We start from the raw sequence: 18,484 nt of genomic DNA, 5'->3' as shown, positions 1-18,484 counted from the left end.
GAAACCCTCCTCTAGCAGGACCCAAACATTTAAAAGTGTGAAAGAATTAAAATTAAAATTAAAAAAGGGGGGAGGGATAAATTGGGAGATTGAGATTGACATATACACCCTACTATATATAAAATAGATAACTATAAGAACCTACTGTATAGCACAGGGAACTCTACTCAGTACTCTGTAATGGCCTATATGGGAAAAGAATCTAAAAAAGAGTGGATATATGTATATGTATAACTGATTCACTTTGCTGTACACCTGAAACTAACACAACATTGTAAATCAACTAGACTCCAATAAAAATTAATCTTAAAAAACCATAAAATCAAATTAAAAAATAAAAGTGCGATTACAGCACAGAGTGAGGGAGGAAACACGGGGTGTGACCGAATAATGCTCCCTGACGCCCAAGCTGGCTGGGAAGGATGAACAGGAATTAGGAAAGGGATGAGCAAGAAAGTTGTTCTGAGCAAGAGGAACAGCAAAGACAAAGGTGTGGAGGGTAGAAAGAGCCCAGCATTTTTAAGGAAGTAAATTTTCTTTTGTTTCTGCCCCCGACCATACCCCCAGTTTTATTGAGATATAAATGACAAGGAAGTAAACTTTCAGTGTGGCTGGAAAGGAGTCCAAGGGAGGAAGCAGCATCAGACCATGTCTGTAGGTTACGTTCAAGAGCTTATACTTCAATTCGGGAGTTAAGGAAAGTCATTGAAGAGATAGAACAGGGAGAAGCCTGGTTAGATTTGCTTCAAAAGACCATCCTCAGAAAGGCCTGGAGGCAGGGAGGCCAGTGAAGAGGCTGCTGTGGGTAACCCAGGTGAGAGAGAAGGCAGGGCTGGATTTGGGAAGAGAGAGACAGATTGGACAGATTTAAGGAACGTCCGGAGGACTCTTAACAGATAGTGGATGTGAGAGGTCAGGGAGTAGGAGGAGCCAAGGATGTCACCTGGGCAACCAGGGGAGGGCGGTGCCATTCGCAGAGCTGGGCGATAGCTGGTAACAAAGTGGACAAGGTCGCTGAAGCCAAGAGGCTCCCAGTGAGGGGTCAGTTGGAAGACAAGCAAGTCCACGTGGGATGAGAGCTAGGGAGCCAACGGCAGGGGCTATGGGAGTGCACAGCAGCGGGAAGCCTCCCTGGGCTGGGGAAGGGTCTCTTGAGCTAGTGACATCCAGGCTGAGCCCTGAGGGCTGCCCAGGAAGAGGCGGGCAGAGAGGGTGACCGTCCTGAGTCAGCAGAGAACCAGTACATTGCAGCTCAGCCTCTAGGCCTCTGTCGCTGGACAGGCCATTCTGAGAACCACGTACCCCTTTGTAAATACCACACCAAGTTCAGCTCATCCCTAACCAAGAGAGTGAGTTTGTCCCTGCCTGTTCCTCTCAACAGCCACCTTGCCACCCTCCAAGGCCCTAACTGATTGTCTAGAATTTTTCCCGGAATCAGGAAGTCTTTTCAGTGAGATTTCCAAGTGGGTCTGCACAGATGGTTCCCACCTTGGCCCCGGACTCCTTTCTAATGTATAAGGATTTCCAGAGTTAAAAGAGTCAAAGTGACCCAGGTCTTGCCAACGTTTTTCTCCTTCTATTTTCTCCTTCTAATATCTTGACTCAAAGCTACAGGAATTGGAATAACTTCAATACATTCCCTTGCAAAACTTGGGGAGCTCCCTTGCCTCCTGACTGGTGGACTGCAAGGAGTCCTTAACGAGGAGGAGAGGTTATCCTTCGTGGGTCTGGAGTCCTGACACCAATTTATAATAAAAGCAGCATGTTAGCTTATTTCCAACGATGGCCACCATCAGGTCCTCCTCTCCCTGTATCAGTAGCCACACCCCCATCAAGAGGTGGAGTCTAGGTACTTCCCTGGTGGCCCAGTGGCTAAGACTCCACGCTCCCAATGCAGAGGGCCTGGGTTCAATCTCTGGTCCAGGAACTAGACCCTGCATGCCGCAACTAAAAAGATCCCGCATGCCACAATGAAGATCCCACATGCGGCAGACGAAGACTTGGCCCAGCCAAATAAATAAATAAATAAATAAAATTTTTTTTTTTTTAAAGAGAGAGATGGAGTCTATTCCTTCATTCCCCCGAATCTGGGCCAGCCTAGGATTGCATGACCAAGAGAATATTACAAAGTGAAGCTGTGCCAGATCTAAGCCTAACCTTTAAGAGGACTAGCAGTTTCCACTTCTTCATTCTCGGAACCCCCAAGCACCATGCTGTGAAGGAGCCCAAGCAGCTGCATGGAGAGGCCCAGGTAGAGGAGAACTGAGGTGCCTACCCCACCCCTGGCCCCAGATGACAGATTCAGCAGAGTGCCTAGCCCTCATATAGCATCAGCTTACAAGACATGAGAGGGAGCCATCTTGAAAGTGGATGGGCCCCCAGGTCCAGTAGAACTGCCCCAGCCGACACTGACAAGACAGTGACAAGCTGTTCTCTCTGAGCCCTGCTCATCCTGAAAAATCATGGGCAAATAAATGATTATTGTTTTAAGCCTCTAAGTTTTAGGGTGATTTGTTACACAGCAATAGCTCACTGAAGCAGTTACCATTATTTAGCACCTACTATGTGCCAGGCACTGTGCTAAGTATTCTGTGGGCATTAACTTGTTAACTTCTCACATCAACCTCGTTAGAGAGGGATTTTTAGATATGGAAGCCAAGGCTTAGAGACAGTAAATGACCTCATGCCAGGGCACACAGCCAGTAAGAAGCAGGCTGACTCCAAAGACCTGGGACACACCTGTGAGGAGTTTAGCTCCTGGCCACAAACCAATGTGTGAGCTTTCAGGCCCAATCACAGGCCATTTCAAAGGCTTTATGTGGAAGGCCTCATGTGCTCTTATGCAAAGCTGCATTCCTAGCCCAGGAGCTTCCATTCTGAGGCCTCAGTTGCCTCGGCCAAGACCTTCATATCAGGAGGAGTGGGGAAACACTTTGCTCTGACTCTGTACTTTTTCATTCCTGGCCCTTCCTGCTCTCATTCTCCCAATACACACACAAGTCCGTAAAGCAGGGGCTTCCCTCAACAGTGAAATGATTCCTCATCTGCAACACATCTGACCCTGCCCAGCACTGTCCCATGGGGAAAAATGCAACACTGAGAGAGCTGGCACTTTCTCCTCTTGCTTATATCATCATAGTAAGTGATTAAAAACTTGACTGTTGGGCTTCCCTGGTGGCGTAGTGGTTGAGAATCTGCCTGCTAATGCAGGGGACACGGGTTCGAGCCCTGGTCCGGGAAGATCCCACATGCCGCGGAGCAACTAAGCCTGTGCACCACAACTACTGAGCCTGCGCTCTAGAGCCCGTGAGCCACACCTACTGAGCCCGTGTGCCACAACTACTGAGCCTGCGTGCCTAGAGCCCGTGCTCTGCAACAAGAGAGGCCACTGCAGTGAGAAGCCCGCGCACCACAACGAAGAGTAGCCCCCGCTCACCGCAACTAGAGAAAGCCCACGCGCAGCAATGAAGACCCAACACAGTCAAAAATAAAATAAAACAATAAATAAATAAATTTAAAACAAACAAACAAAAAACTTGACTGTTACTCTCATTTGGGCTTGTTGTCTACTGTGACACACGGCATCCCAGCTTTTTTTTTGTTTTGGGCTGCGCTGGACAGCTTGCAGGATCTTAGTTCCCCGATGAGGGATTGAACTCCGGCCCTTGGCTGAGAAAGCACCGAGTCCTAACCACTGGACCGCCAGGGAATTCCTGCATCTCAGCTCTGACAACTTGTTCAGCCCACCTCTTTCAGAGCCCTTGTAGCCAGAGCCTCCTGTGTGCAGCCCTTCCCCCGCACTGGCCTTGGTTCCCATGTCCCACTCTACCTTCAATCCTTCCTACTCTCTGCTCCCTGTGCATCTTCTGTAATCTGCCCCAGCCACTTTTGACAGAGCTCCCATTGTGATGTCAAGAAAAGACGCACGGGGACTTCCCTGGTGGTCCAGTGGTTAGGGCTCCAAGCTTCCACTGCAGGAGGCATTGGTTTGATCCCTGGTCAGGGAACTAAGATCCCGCATGCCACACAGTGCAGTCAAAGAAAAAGAAAGAAAGAGAGAGAGAGAGAGAGAGAGAAGGAAGGAAGGAAGAGAAAGAAAGATGCACTAGTTAGCCCTTTGGAGTACCAGATACTGTAATAACAACGGCAGCAGCCGGTATTTATTGGGCACATGCTATGTCCTCCTCGGTTCGTGCTAAGTGTTTTACGTACATGATTTCATGAAATGAGTTAGTACACACAGTACTTAGAACGGTATATGGACATAGTCAGTGCTCAATAAATTGTAACACCTCATAACACTCCTGTCAAGTAGGGACTATTATTCATCATCCCCAATTTATTATTTTTTTTCCTCCACAACGTGCCTTTTTTTTTTTTTTTTGCGGTACGCAGGCCTCTCACTGCTGTGGCCTCTCCCGTTGAGGAGCACAGGCTCCGGATGCGCAGGCTCAGCGGCCATGGCTCCCAGGCCTAGCCGCTCCGCAGCATGTGGGATCTTCCCGGACCGGGGCACAAACCCGTGTCCCCTGTATTGGCAGGCGGACTCTCAACCACTGCACCACCAGGGAAGAACCCCTCAATTTATTATTTTTTTAAGTTTTTTTTTTTTAGTTTTTTTTTTTTTTTGGCTGGGCTGCACTGCATGCAGGATCTTAGTTCCCCGACTAGGGATTGAACCCATGCCCCCTGCAGTGGAAGTGCAGAGTCTTAACCACTGGACCACCAGGGAAGTCCTCATCATCCCCATTTTAGAACTGAGAAAACTGAGGCCCAGAAAACTTCAGAGATGCGGTGAATAAGGGGTGGAGCTGATCTCGGGCCCGAACCTGCCTGATCACAGGGTCTCTCCACGCAGAAGCACTGAGACTTCCATCAAAAATGTAAAAAGTTTTTGGACTTTCCTGGTGGTCCAATGGTTAAGACTCCATGCTTCCACCGCACGGGTTGTGGGTTCATCCCTGGTTGGGGAACTAAGATTCCACATGTCACGCTAGTGAAGCCCACGTGCCTAGAGCCCATGCTCCGCAACAAGAGAAGCCACCGCAATGAGAAGCACACGCACCGCAACAAAGAGTAGCCCCTGCTCACCGCAACCAGAGAAACCCCGGGCACAGCAACAAAGACCCAACGCAGCCAAAAATAAAAATTTAAAAATAAATTTTAAAAAAAGAACAGTGGGGGCTTCCCTGGTGGCGCAGTGGTTGAGAGTCCACCCGCCGATGCAGGGGACACGGGTTCGTGCCCCGATCCCGGAAGATCCCACATGCCGCGGAGCGGCTGGGCCCGCGAGCCATGGCCACGGAGCCTGTGTGTCCGGAGCCTGTGCTCCGCAACGGGAGAGGCCACAGCAGTGAGAGGCCCGCGTACAGCAAAAAAAAAAAAAAAAAAAAAAAAAAAAAAAAAAAAAAAAAAAAGAACAGTGGTTAAAGAGATGGGCCACCCCAGGGTATAAGATAGCTGTGCGACTTTAGGCAAATTGTTCAACCTCTCTGATCCTCAGTGACCTTATCTGCCAACTGAGAACAGCATTAGTACCTAATTCATGGGGCTGTTGCAAGAAGTCAATAAGGTAATGCCTATAACGCCTGGGCTCGGTAACTGTCAGTTTTTATTATCACTAAATATTGGAGAGAGTGATAACTGTCCAGAAAGGCTGGGCTCCCTCCAGAACGAAGGCCAGTCTCAAGTGAGAACCTCTGCTTAGCAGGACCGCTCAACTGTGGAAGAGAAACTCCTGAGAACCAGCCCTCCCTGGGCCATTATCCTGATTCCATCTGAGTTTGTCTTCCAGTCTCTGAGCCAAAGTTCTTAACCTTCAGAAAATATCAGAATCATCCAGAGAACCTGTTTACCATGCATATTCTTAGAGCGCTCCCTCCAAGAGTCTCTTCTAGGTTTTAGATGAGGCCAGGGATTGGTTATATTAAAAACACCCCATGTAATTCTCATCCAGAGTCTGAGACACTGCCCTAAACCAGGGATAGGCAGCCTTTTGTGGAAAGGGCCAGAGAGTAAATACTTCTGGCTTGTGGGCCAGATGCTCTGTCACAACTACTTAACTCTGCTATTGTAGCAGAAAAACAGCCAGACATTAAGCAGAAGAAGGGGTATGGCTGTGTTCCAGTAAAACTTTATTTACAAAGACAGGTGGGGGGGCCGGATTTGACCTGTGAGCCTCTGCTCTCTGCCAGCCCCTATCTCTTCTATATATAACCAATGAAGACACAGGCATGTATATCAAAAAAAAGTGATATTTCTTTAATTTAAAATTATGATCTGGAAAGAACCAGTCAGTTGAAGCGATCCAAGCTTCTTCTTTATACCCAGTTGGAACAGACACAATACTGGCTCAGATTGCCAACCCCAGAGAAAAACCAAACCAAGCTGCAAACCCTCAGGAAGTCCCCGAAGCTACCCTGATGGGGCCATCAGGCTCCATGGAGGGAGGGCACCCAGGCTGTCAGGGGCTGCTGCTTTCCAGCCACACTGAGAAGACCTTTCCTTCTGCAACCCAACTCCCTCACCAGCCTGATTCCTCTCCACTGCTCTGTAGCTGGCACTACACGTGTCCCCCGCAGACAGGATGGTGGTAAAGCAGTCACCTCCCAACCACCTTTGGGGGCATCTTCCCGTAATTGCAGCAGTGGAGCTGAGCAATTCTTAACGTGCCCAGAAGGGCAGCACCTTTGTTGTTTAGCTGAGATCTGGAGCCTTGAGTTTTTTGTTTGTTTGTTTGTTTTTTGCGGTACGCGGGCCTCTCACTGCTGTGGCCTCTCCCGTTGCGGAGCACAGGCTCCGGACGCGCAGGCTCAGCGGCCATGGCTCACGGGCCCGGCCGCTCCGCGGCATGTGGGATCTTCCCGGACCAGGGCACGAACCCGTGTCCCCTGCATCGGCAGGCGGACTCTCAACCACTGCGCCACCAGGGAAGCCCTGGAGCCTTGAGCTTTAACCATCGGTCACGTGTGGCCAAGGCCTCGGCAGCAAAATGGCAAACTTGGGAAATGATCGGGAAAGATGCAAGGGTCTCGGTAATTGATGGCGATTCTGAAAATGAAACAGACAAATGCCATCTGGGTAAAGTCCTTACAAATGGGGAGGAAGCATCAAGTCAGAACAGTGAACACCACCTCCTTCGGCACTCCGAGGTCGGTCTGCTCTTCCCCGAGCACAGAAGTCCAAGGTCCCACTTCTTAGGTCAGTTTCAATTCTCCCACTGCATACATTCAGGGCCAATCAGGCCTTCAGAGTCACCTAACCAGTCAGTGGGAACCTCACAAGAACACAAGGCGCTGAATACTGTGAGAACGGAGTCCAGGGTGTGATGCTGAGCAGGCTGTTTTCTGCACTGAGTTTTGGAAATGCACAGTCAGTAGAGAGGAAAGGAGGAAGGGCGTGGCCAGAGTTGCCCTCGGAAGCCTTCCCAGAGGGGTTCATGAACAGAATAAATACAACTGGCTTGCAGCAAGCCTTCTGGAAGAAGCCAACAGGTCGCCTCAGACCCACTGCAGTGGGGCAATAAGTAAAATTTACAGCACCCAAAGCCTGATGCTTGACCTGAGTCAAAAGCTGTTGGGACAAACCACCAAAGGGCTGCCCGGGGACGCAGTGGAAGACCAGATGGCGACCAAGCTGTCCCCACCACACACAGAATTCCTGAGCCCGACGGGCTGCAGCCTGGGTGTACGGCAGGGGCAGCCCAGGGCACTAACAGGGCCCCTGCTGTGCCCGGGTGCAGTGGGGTGGGGGGGCAGCACGGCACTAACTAGAGTCCCCTGAGAACTGAGGCACAGTGAGAAGGAGAAAAGGGTGGGGTTTCCTCCTCAGGCCCAGCTGTCACTCTGCCCCCCAAGGGGAGGAAGAAGATATTTTTGTGCTATTCCCAGCACCACTGACGTTATCTTACTCCAAAGGATGGCACCTGGGTGGGGGCGGGTATTTCCGCACAGACCCCCAAGCTGTGAGATGGTCCCCAGTGAGGGCCGACAGTTGTTCTAGTCCAAGTCTGGGTCATGTCACAAGCCCTGGCTCATGACAATATGGGTCCCATCACCAGCACCTGACCCCCACCTATCCAATCTTCAGGTTCTTAGCAGGACAGCTCAAGGGGTAGGGGGAAGAGAGTTTGGGTCCCAGGAACCCAGCAAATTCTTTTTCCCAGTCTGCTTCATTTCTAGGAAACCGTGGACCCCTAAATGTCTATCAAACTGGGAGCCGTCCACATGGCCAGGCCTAGACTGAGGCCAACCACACAACCCACTTACAAGACCACGTGGTGTCATCCATTCACAGCAGAAGGCTGGCTCGACCCCTGCCCTCACTGGATGATGCTGTCTGGCTGCCCATTCTGGGCCACCTGTCCAGGGTCAGAGGCAGTGGTGGGGCTGGGCATGTTGCTCTGCAGGTAGCGGCGGAAATCTTTGATCATGGGCCGGAGGACCTGGATGAGGACACTCAGGGCCGCCTGGGTGCCCTCCATGGCCTGAGCCTGGCGCTCTTGGGCACAGGCCTGCACCTCCTGGGAGCGACGGATCATCTGTAGCAAGTCATTCTGCTGCTCCAGGTGCTGGGCAATCTCCTTCACATGCAGGTTGGTGACCCGCTGCTCCTGGATCAGCTTGGCTGAGTTGAGGGCTATGCGGCTCTTGAGCGCCTGCGGCTTGACTGAGGTGTCAGCATGCTGGGCCATCATCTCCACGGGGGCCTCCGCTGGCAGGGGTGGGGGGGCCTCGGCCGTGCAGTACTCTACCACTCCCTCCTCCAGCGTGTGATAGGCGGTCTCTGCGGGGACTGTGGGGAAGAGAGAGCAAAGGCAGTGGCAGGTCACCTTCTAGAAAGAGTGAGGCTGGCTGTGTGGGGTGGGGAGGAGGCCATTAAGCCCTCCCCTGGCTTTATAGCCTTTCATATATAAATCTAGAATCTAAGGGGTTTAGATTCTTAATCTACTTAATAACCAAAGGGCCAGCCCCAGATCTGGCAAAAGCAAAGATGCTAATAGTAAGACCAGCAAAAAATGTAGAGCGCCTACTATGTGCTAACCCTTTGCACTCTTTAGCTCCATGAATCCTCATAATGACACCAAGAGGTAGATACTGTCACATTCATTTTCAGAGAGGAGGTAGACTCAGAAACATGGAATGACTTGCCTAAGGTCAGCGGATTCATCAGGTCCAGGAAGAAATGCAGGTCTCCCCCAATCAGAGTCTGATGTGTTCATAATCACCCCCACTGAGCTGCTTCTGGCTAATAAAGGCAGAGCCACATGCTCCCCGAAGTGCCCCACTGGTCCAGCCTCCTTCAGTGCTTTCTTGACTTCCATGTCTTTTATGGCTAAGCAGAAAAGGAGGTGGGAGTGGGAAGGCAGTAGCTAAAGTGCCCAATAAATGCCTCCCTGTCTCCTTGACCACCTTGGTCAATGGAATACCTAAAGGTCCTTCCTCTTCCAGGATAGCAACTGATTTAGACCAGTGTTTGATCCCCTTTCCCACCTCCATATCCTTGAGAAATATGACACTGTGGGGTTACGGCACTCACACACACACACACCCAATTCCCCCAAGCCCCATTGAGAATCACTGACCGAAACAGTTCCCAGCCCATCACAAAGAGCACTTAACAGTCATTGGTGCAAACCTTTATCTGAACTAAAAAGTCCAACCAACCAGTTTTGATGTCATTCATAGCCGAGAAACTTTGAAGCCATTCTAGCTGGGCTGTTTGGGCCTCCAAGCATGTGGGAAAGGTCAGTCTTCTCCACCCTTTAATGCCAACATCCACTGTGTGCCCCCAACCCCACCAGGAAGCCCCCTTTCTCTTCTGAGTCCTTAGGTTCTCCCAAATGACAGTGCAGTTATTCATATATTCGTCTTATCTGTCTTACTAGAATATAACCGGCCTATCTCTTAGACACCTTGGTAATCCCAGTGCCGAGCCCAGCGTTTGGCACAGAATTGCCCTAATGGTTGATGAGTGAACAGAAGGGTAGATTAACACCTGGAACCATGAGGTTCCTCAGCAGTGCCTGATGAGTGTCCACCACACTGAACACCAGAATGTCTTTGTCCAGAATCGATGTCCACCTACCTGTTTATTCAACAAATATGTCCTGACTGCCTACTAGGTGCTAGGCCCTGTGTTAAGTCCTGTGGAGATATAAACATGGTCTCTGTCTTCAAGGACCACACAGTTCAGTCATGGACATGAATGGTGGCAAAACAGTGGAGAGCAAGCCAGCCCGTCAGAAGTCCAGACTGCGTGCTGAGGAAGTCCCAGAGAGAACAGGATCACTTCTGTCTGGGGATCTCTTGGAAGGCCTCAGGGTCTTCCAAGACTCCCATCTGACCTTTGACCCTTGGCAGCCAACCTTCCCTGGGCTGCCCCAGCTCTTGCTGGCCCTTCCCATTTAGGCACGCCAGACTGGGTGGGAGAGGTCACTCACTCTGTGTCAGGGTGACCGTGGCTGCGGCTGCAGTAGCCGTGGGTCCAAGGGCCACGGGGTGGATCTCTGTGGTACTGGGCAGGCTGATGATGGTGGCCTCACCCAGCAGGTTGCAGATGCGCTGTTGCATGGGGGTGAGCAGTACGGGGGCTACAGCTGGGCCACCAGCGCCACTGCCACCACCTGTCCCAGGCCCACCAGCTCCGTCTTCCTCAGTGGGCCCTGGGCCCTCGCCACCCTCCACAGCCGCCCGGACCTGGGCAACCTTGCGACGGACCTCGGTCTTGAGGTCAGACCACTTCTTCTTGACCTCAGGCAGCTCCCTGCGGCAGGTGGCCACGGCGTTGACCCTTCTCAGGATGCCATGCCATGCCGCGCTCTTGGCAGCCAGAGGGACCCCAGCGTTGAAGTGGTTCACCAGCAGGTGCTTCTTCAGTTCCAACTCCTCCACGATGATCTCCACCTCTCGCTCAGAAAAGTTCATCTTCCTTTTCTTGGCTGGGACGGCCATGGTCTCTCCCCACCTTGCTTTTTAAAGAAACTATAATCCCCTAACTGCCCCAATTCCCCTTCTCGCCTTCCTCGGCCTTGCTCCTCACCCACCCCCCCTACAGGGGATAGGCCGGCCTTGTCCAAGGCCAAGTACCAGGCCTTTGGTAACCCCCCTTGCTACGCAAAGTGCGTAGGGCCCAGCCCCGACCGGGCCAGCTGCTGCCAGCCAGCTGCGTAATGGCTTCCTGAATCTGCCTCTTCCGCCGGGATGTGCGGAGATCCGCCCACTTCCCCTCTTCCCGCCTCGCAGCCCTTCTCCAGGGGGACCCGCCCTCCCGGTTGGTCGCGACTCAGATATCACGTCGATCACTAGTTCTTTCGATCTGTCGCTCAGCTAAAGAGCATGCCTACTTACTGGAATTGGCCTGATCATTGGTCTAAAGGTGTGTCTGTCGCTACAGAGCGCTCCACCCAACCTAGCCTTTACTCACTTCCATTGGAAAGTTGTCCTGTCGTTCAATCATCAGTATTACGACTTTTACGCCGTTAAATTCAGCTATTTTATTGGTGGTTTTAGGGAGTTAGATTACCAAAACCCGGCTTCCTGAGGATTCCTAGTGCTTTCGGTCTTGAGCCGTTAGCCAGTTAATTTTCAGTTCCACCCAATGGCGCAAACTCTGCCTTGCAACCGCAGCTCACAATTGCTCCTCACGCAAATCCTACTTCCCACCGGAGAGTGCGATCTCTCCTTACACGACGGCCCCTCCCATCCTTACGATTTCGCCGTCTAAACAGCGTTTCTCAATGGAAATAGGACGCGGGGCCTTCCGCCTGCCAATCACATGACTTATGCCTATCGCACAGTGATTTCCTCTCTCCGGCCCGGCTCAGCCAATCCCCGCCTCCCTCAGTTTGAATGGCCCCAGGCTGAGCCGGGATCGCCCCGCCCTCTCCATTGATTCGGGTAGTCAAGGGCTGCATGGGCAGTCCTCGGTGGGAGGTTCCGCCCCTCCGGGTGGCCCTCCGGGTCTGTGACTGGTCGGCGTCGTGCCTGGGGGCAAGGACATCCAGGCGGCGCGCGGCGGGGCGGGGCTCCCGGAAGCTGCCCATCCCGCCCGCTTGCCGGCACCTCGGAGCCCGCGCTAGTGGACTGAGGACACCGGCGTGTCTTCCGCGCTCTCCCCGCCGGCCCGTCACCCCTGCCTCGCGCCCGATGGTGAGCAGTGTGTTGTGCCGCTGCGTGGCTTCCCCGCCGCCGGACGCCGCCGCCACCGCCTCGTCGTCCGCCTCATCGCCGGCGTCCGTGGACCCTTGCGGCGGCGCCGTCTGCGGGGGCCCGGACCACCGGCTGCGCCTTTGGAGCCTTTTCCAGACTCTCGACGTCAACCGCGACGGCGGCCTGTGTGTCAACGACCTGGCCGTTGGACTTCGGCGCCTGGGACTGCACCGCACAGAGGGCGAGCTCCAGGTAGGCAACACGCACCGTCCGCATGGGCGGGGAGGGGACCCCTGCACTTCCGGGAGGTCCAGGTGACAGGTCTGGTCTGCACGACCGGCTTCTTTGGCAGTACGTTGGAGCTTGGCAGGCTTGGTGGACGGCCTCTCGGACCGGCTGGGACCTCCGGAGTGACAGACGGACACCCCATTTATGCCCTGTGGGGAGTAGAGCTCCTTCTTGGCCTCTGTGGGCGCTTGGGCCAGGGGGAAAGGCTCTCCCTGGGTACAGGTGGGCACCTTCTGGGCATTCTGATGGTAGAAAAGCCCCTTTTTGCTGGGGCTTTCCCCAAGTAGAAGACCAAGTCGCAGGAGTCCGGCTTATGTCACCTTCTGACCTCAGGACTAAGCTTTGATGCTCCCCTCTACCCATCGTTAATGGTTTCATCCATCCTCGTCCAGGAGCACCCCTCCCTCCCCTCTCGTTTCCATGCCAGTGATGGGCCCTGATCTGGTTCCTCTCAGAAGCATGTGGGAGTTGGAAAAAATGGGAACTGAGGTTTCAGGCAGATCGTGACATGTGGGTGGTGAGAACGGACAGTTCTCATGGGTGAGATTCATCCCCATTGACATGCCTATCCAGAAAATGGGATCGTGATCTCTTACAGGGTTGCAGATTAGAATGAAAGAATCTAGGGGAAAATTCGTCGTAAAAGTGAAAGTGTGGCCCACCTAAGAGCGGATTTTTTCCCCTTGTCCTGGAGTGGGCACCTGGCCAAGGGGGAAGCGGGGACAGAGATGTGCTGTCCTTTCTGTATAAAAACCTCAAGCAGAGGCTGGTTCTTCCTCTTCTGTCTCTCATGGTATGTTTTCCTATCTGACTTTGTAGCTGTAGCTGCCCTTTTCCAGTATTTTATTTATTGTGGCTTAGCCTGATTTATAACCTGGAGGAAGACTACTGAGTATTTTAAGTAAATTGTTTCTCTTCTAAGTTAGTTCCTTTGGTCCATTTGTACATACCGCAATTACAGAATCTCATAGCTAAGTGTGAAAATTTTTTTTGGTAAAACGCCAGTGAGTTAAACCAATTAGTTTGTTTAACTAGGTGTAGGTGTACATAAAATTTTTAATTTTACCTTTTACATAAAATTTTACATAAAATTTTTAACTCATGTCCAGAATATCTTGGATCAACATCCAAGCTATGTAACCTACTTAGGATAAGCCTAGGAAGACCAAGGTTAACACTGTGCAAGGTAGAATCATTGGGTTAAGTCCAACAGGCTTAGAGACATGTTTTTTTTTAAGTCTTTTCAAGTGAGTTTTACACAAAATGGTGTTGTGAGCTGGATATTTTCCAATCCAGAACTGATGAATAAGTCACTTGGAAAGATAGGATGGCTGAACTCAGAGGGTCTGTGTCTTATGGGCTTAGGGAGGTGTGGGCCTAGGAGAGCCTTTCTGCTTTTATGAACCTACCCACCTGGCATATGCCACCAAGAGCATCGAAGGTTCTTGGCTATGGGAGTGTATTCAGTGTTTATACCATGCTTTGTGCCTCACCTGGAGTCACAGTGTTTTTTCAGTTCATGGCACATCTGATATTGGTCCTAATCCATTTTTTTGGCAGTAAATTTCTAAGGGCAAATAAGGAGAAGGTGATCATTTTTCTTTCCAGTATTGAAAGGAAACCTTTTAGATTAGCCAAAGGGAGCCTAGCCCGTCAGGGTCACATTGGCTCTAAAACCTTTAACTCTGTGGCTAAGTTCTACCATCTGAAACAATTCTTTTTTATCCTTTCGGTGTATGGCTTTAGTATGGACTACTTCTACTTTCAGCTAATGAATGTGAAATTATACAGCTTTGAGAGATTGGGAATGATCCATTTTATTTGTTTATTACCTGTGGCGGAGCACAGGCTAGTCTGTGGCGAATGGTTTAAGTATTAGAGAGAGAACCTGCCTTTTTGTGAATAGCTGGGCAACAGGAAGACACCCTGCCTCATGAACCCCATCCCACTTCCTGTTGCAATAGTATCAGTATTAGCTACATGCAGGAAAAATAGTGCTGCAGTTTTGCAGAAGTAGCAAAGGCAAAAGAGAATTTGGGGGGCCCTTCAGTTCAAAATGGGTTATCTGCCATGGGACTAGGCATTGAAAAACACAACATCAAACTTCGGTAGCTGCTTCATGTAACCCACAGGGCCAGTCTGAGGTGCTAGGGTTTGCACGGGAATCAGCTGTGAGGGCTTATCAGTGGGTGATGGGTGAACCAAGGCCTTGTGACTACACACAAAGCCTCCCACTAGCTAAGCACCACTGGGTCAAGTTTTCTTTAGAAAAGAACCAGCGATTTTTGGCATCTGCCTTTGTTTCAGAAGGAATTGGGACAGTCGAGAAAAATTTACTTAAAATGGCAGTGGGCAGAGAAACCAATGGCAGCCAGCCAGAGAAATTTTCTTTGTAAAGGGCATGTGAGCAAGAAGCCTGTCCTGGGACAAAAGAAGGGAAGAGTTTATTAATGACAGAAAAAAGATGATGACAACAGTAACAACTTTAGGAGATGAGACTTCAGCTAGAGCTAATTATAGCATTGCCTATTTAAGGCATTTTCATGTGACCAAACAAAATCTCTGTCTGAAAACAAATTTAAAACATAGGTTAGAACTCAGGCAGCCAATTAGGGAGAGAACACAAGCTGTGTTACATGTCATCAGTTGTTCCTTCAGCTGAGGCTTGTGGGGCTCTCCTAAGGGGCTGGTGTTTGATGCAGGTGAGGATTCTAGAAGATGGAGGGGTTGGGGTTGCATATGTGCCATCTAGTTTGAGCCTCACAAACTGGGCTTTGGGGAGAACTTGAGGAACAATCCTTTTAGAACCACACCTGTTATTCCCAAAATAGATTTCAGGATTATCCAGAGATTATCCTGTCAAAAATGAGAATCTGCCCTGCCCTAAATCTCTCCTTGACCAGAGCAGTGTATAGGAGGCAGTCTCTGTTGACCTGAAATAATCGAATGGAAGGTCATTAATATCAAGTTGGTATTGCTTAATCAGACAACTGTTGAACTCTATACCTTTTCAGTGTTTGGCCATTTGTGGGGCAGGTATTTGCATAAGTAGCTGGACTTAGGTAAGACAGTCTACAGAAAAAGAGCCTTTTCCGTAGAAAAGGGGCAGACATAATTTGGTATAATAGAATGACACATTAGAAAAAGAAAAATGCTCTTTGCAGACTGGACTGAGTTCACATATTAAACTGATTGTGTTGTATTATAAAATTCCTGGCTTGGAGAAATTATCAAGTCAACTAGAGGATATTTTTAAAAATTAGTTGATATCTGGACTTCCCTGGTGGTCCAGTGGGTAAGACTCCATGCTCCCAATGCAGGGGGCCCGGGTTCGATCCCTGGTCAGGGAACTAGATCCCGCATGCATGCCGCAACTAAAAGATCCCGCATACTGCAACTAAGAAGTCTGCATGCCACAACTAAGAATCCCACATGCCGCAACGAGGATCCCACATGCCGCAACTAAGACCCGGCGCAACCAAAATAACTAATAAATAAATATTTTTTAAAAAATTAATTGATATCTGGAAAAGTGGAGCCAAGTACCCTGATCCTAAGACTGAGTAATAAATAAGAATATACCAGAGTGGGCCTGATCTGGACCTTCAGTGGATGAATTCCTTTGATCTTCAAAGAGCCATCAATTGTTGAAGCCTCACAGAAACCACGGGGGAATGAGAAGAACAAATATTTTGCTGGTATTCATTTCTAGCCCAGCTGAGTACACAGCCGCGGGGTGAATTCAGTGAACAAAACTGTACTCAGAGAGGACTAGTCTCATTAAACTAAATCTGAGCAGACTTTTCATTTGTTAACCATTTCTTCTACCAGTGTGAATTTCGCAGAACCGAAGAATTTAGTCTCAGACAGGTCACTGGCCATCATAGGCCAGCCTCCCACCCAGTGTGGGAGGCATTCCTCCTGTGGCATCCTTCACAGAGGGTCACCCAGCCCATTCCTTTGTGGACCTAGTCGGGGCCCTTGTGAGTTCTTTCTTAGATCAGACTGAAGTCCAGTCTGCTTGCATCTGCTACCCATTTGCCCCAAGGGTACCTTCAGGAACAGCCCAGAAACGTGATCCAAGGGTCCTTGAAAACAGCTGTCTTATCTGAAAACAGCTATCCTCCTGTAATCTCTGCTGCTGCTCAAAGCAGTAGATTTCACCATGCACTTCTTCCATGGTATGCTGTCCACACTCCATGGTCCCTTCCCTGAGGCAGCGTGCCCTGGAGTTAAGACTACAGATTTTCCCTGGAAACATTACACGAAGTGAAGGAAGCCAGTCACAAAAGACCATATATATTACATGATCCATTTTCTATGAAAGTCCAGAATAGGGAAAGCTGTAGAGACAGAAAGTAGATTAATGGTTGCCTAGGCCTGGGAGCGGAGGGGAACGGAGAGCTAGGAAGGGGATAACTAATAATAGGTCTGGGGTTTCTTTTTCTGGGGGGCGTTCTTTTTTTTTTTTTTTTTTTTTATTTCCAGCCGTGTTGGGTCTTCATTTCTGTGCGCAGGCTTTCTCTAGTTGCGGCGAGCAGGGGGCTGCCCTTCATTGCGGCGCGTGGGCTTCTCATCGCGGTGGCTTCTCTTGTTGCGGAGCACGGGCTCTAGGCCCACGGGCTTCAGTAGTTGCAGCACGCGGGCTTCAGTAGTTGTGGCACACGGGCTTAGTTCCTCCGCGGCATGTGGGATCTTCCCGGACCAGGGCTTGAATCCGTGTCCCCTGCATTGGCAGGCGGATTCTTAACCACTGTGCCACCAGGGAAGCCCGAGGGTTCTTTTTGAGGTGATGAAAATGGTCTAAAATTGACCACGGTGGTGGTTGCACATATCTATGAATATACTAAAAGCCATCAAATTGTACACTCAAATGGGTGATTTGTATGGTATGCAAATTATATCTCAATTAGACTTCTTTAAATAACCCAGTATCGTCTTTGTGGTATAATGTTAACCTGGGTTCAAGTACTGTCTCTGCTGCTTGAAAGCTATGTGACCTTGATCAAGTTACCCAACCTCTCCAAGTCTTATCAGTGCCTCCTTATCTTGGTAGTAGGAATACCTACTTCAGTGGGTTTTTGTGGGATTGAATTAGAAGAAGTACAAAGAACCTGGGACAGGGTTCGATACAAAGTGACTTTTTCCCCCATCGAGTCTGAAAATAAGATGCCCACAGTTGGTCGTATGCTCTACATTTTTTTCTTAGGTTGCTAAGGTGAAAAGCGGGCTAGAAAGAAGGAGAAGGTCTGGGGGATGTGGGTAATAAAGGGTGTGTCAGTAATAAAGGGTGTGTAGCACCCAGGGAGAGCACAGTCTCCTGTCAGCTGACAGGGCTGCGGAAAGCCTGGGCCCTGTAGCTTTTAGGAAGATTAAAATAGAAAAAGAAAAGAAAAGAAAAAGAAACCCTAGTGGCAGGAGATTTCTAAGAAGTGGTCAAGTCACTCTACACCCAATGATGTCTTTGGCCCAAATGTTTCCCTGGATGGAAATGGGCCCCCTTGAGCACTGCTCTTGTCAGCCTGTTGCCCGTTTCATGAGCCATAGATGGTCTTTTCTCAAATATAGAGTTCACTTTGAGGTTGTGAAAATGGAAGCTTCAAGTAGAGCTTAATTAAAACCTTTGGAGATTATGTCACTCACCTCACTAGTGTGTAGAAGTGGGACTGAGGCTGGTTGAAAGCAAAGGCAGTGGCAGAACCCAGGATTTGGACTCTGCCCAATTTAGCTCAACATACACTGCCTCCTTCCTTCCGTGGCTGGAGGTACTTAACTAATCCTTAAAACTTTGAGGCCTGAGCTTCCCTGGTAGCACAGTGGTTAAAAGTCAGCCTGCCAATGCAGGGGACACGGGTTCGATCCCTGGCCTGGAAAGATCCTACATGCCGTGGAACAACTAAGCCCGTGCGCCACAACTACTGAGCCTGCGTGCCACAACTACTGACGCCTGCGTGCCTAGAGTCCGTGCTCCACAACAAAAGAAGCCACGACAATGAGAAGTCCGTGCACTTCAACGAAGAGTAGCCCCTGCTCACCGAAACTAGAAA

The 18,484-nt window shown here is 50.2% G+C and overlaps 2 protein-coding genes across 6 annotated transcripts in view; one reads left to right on the top strand and one right to left on the bottom strand.

Annotated features, from left to right (window-relative positions):
* Positions 1-6,130: 6,130 nt before the first annotated feature.
* NAIF1 (nuclear apoptosis inducing factor 1) lies at positions 6,131-11,416 on the bottom strand. 2 transcript variants are annotated; one of them, XR_014293931.1, is made up of 3 exons: positions 10,442-11,416; positions 8,268-8,793; positions 6,131-7,050 (listed from the first exon to the last, which is right to left on the bottom strand). XR_014293931.1 is itself a non-coding variant. In XM_082619421.1 (2 exons), exons 1-2 carry the CDS (start codon positions 10,950-10,952, stop codon positions 8,321-8,323), a joined length of 984 nt encoding a protein of 327 aa, XP_082475547.1. In that variant the 5' UTR covers positions 10,953-11,416; the 3' UTR covers positions 6,131-8,320. The 2 variants fall into 2 exon arrangements, 1 of the variants encoding a protein (XP_082475547.1); XM_082619421.1 differs by having other exon boundaries at positions 6,131-8,793.
* A 612-nt stretch (positions 11,417-12,028) lies between these two features.
* Positions 12,029-18,484, top strand: part of SLC25A25 (solute carrier family 25 member 25) — a gene marked incomplete at its 5' end in the record, with an annotated part of 32,289 nt that continues 25,833 nt past the window's right edge. For 2 of the 4 annotated variants that reach the window (XM_082617448.1, XM_082617447.1), the window contains one exon: positions 12,030-12,401. In XM_082617448.1, coding sequence (XP_082473574.1) covers positions 12,147-12,401 — 255 coding nt within the window. Of the gene's footprint in view, positions 12,402-18,484 lie in introns of all 4 variants that reach the window. The other 2 variants (XM_082617444.1, XM_082617445.1) reach the window with 2 other exon arrangements.

The sequence above is a fragment of the Mesoplodon mirus genome (genome assembly GCF_964341445.2).
Source record: "Mesoplodon mirus genome assembly, chromosome: 1".
Taxonomy (NCBI): Eukaryota; Metazoa; Chordata; class Mammalia; order Artiodactyla; family Ziphiidae; genus Mesoplodon; species Mesoplodon mirus.
The sequence above is the reverse complement of the archived record's forward strand: the minus strand, read 5'-3'. Positions and strand labels throughout refer to the sequence as shown.

Bases quoted from the DNA above. Each gene is read 5' to 3' on its own strand.
- NAIF1 (XM_082619421.1), bottom strand. From the start codon at position 10,952: ATGGCCGTCCCAGCCAAGAAAAGGAAGATGAACTTTTCTGAGCGAGAG. The intron at 8,794-10,441 runs GTGAGTGACCTC...TCTTCCCCACAG, and splicing joins CACGGTCACCCTGACACAGA to TCCCCGCAGAGACCGCCTAT.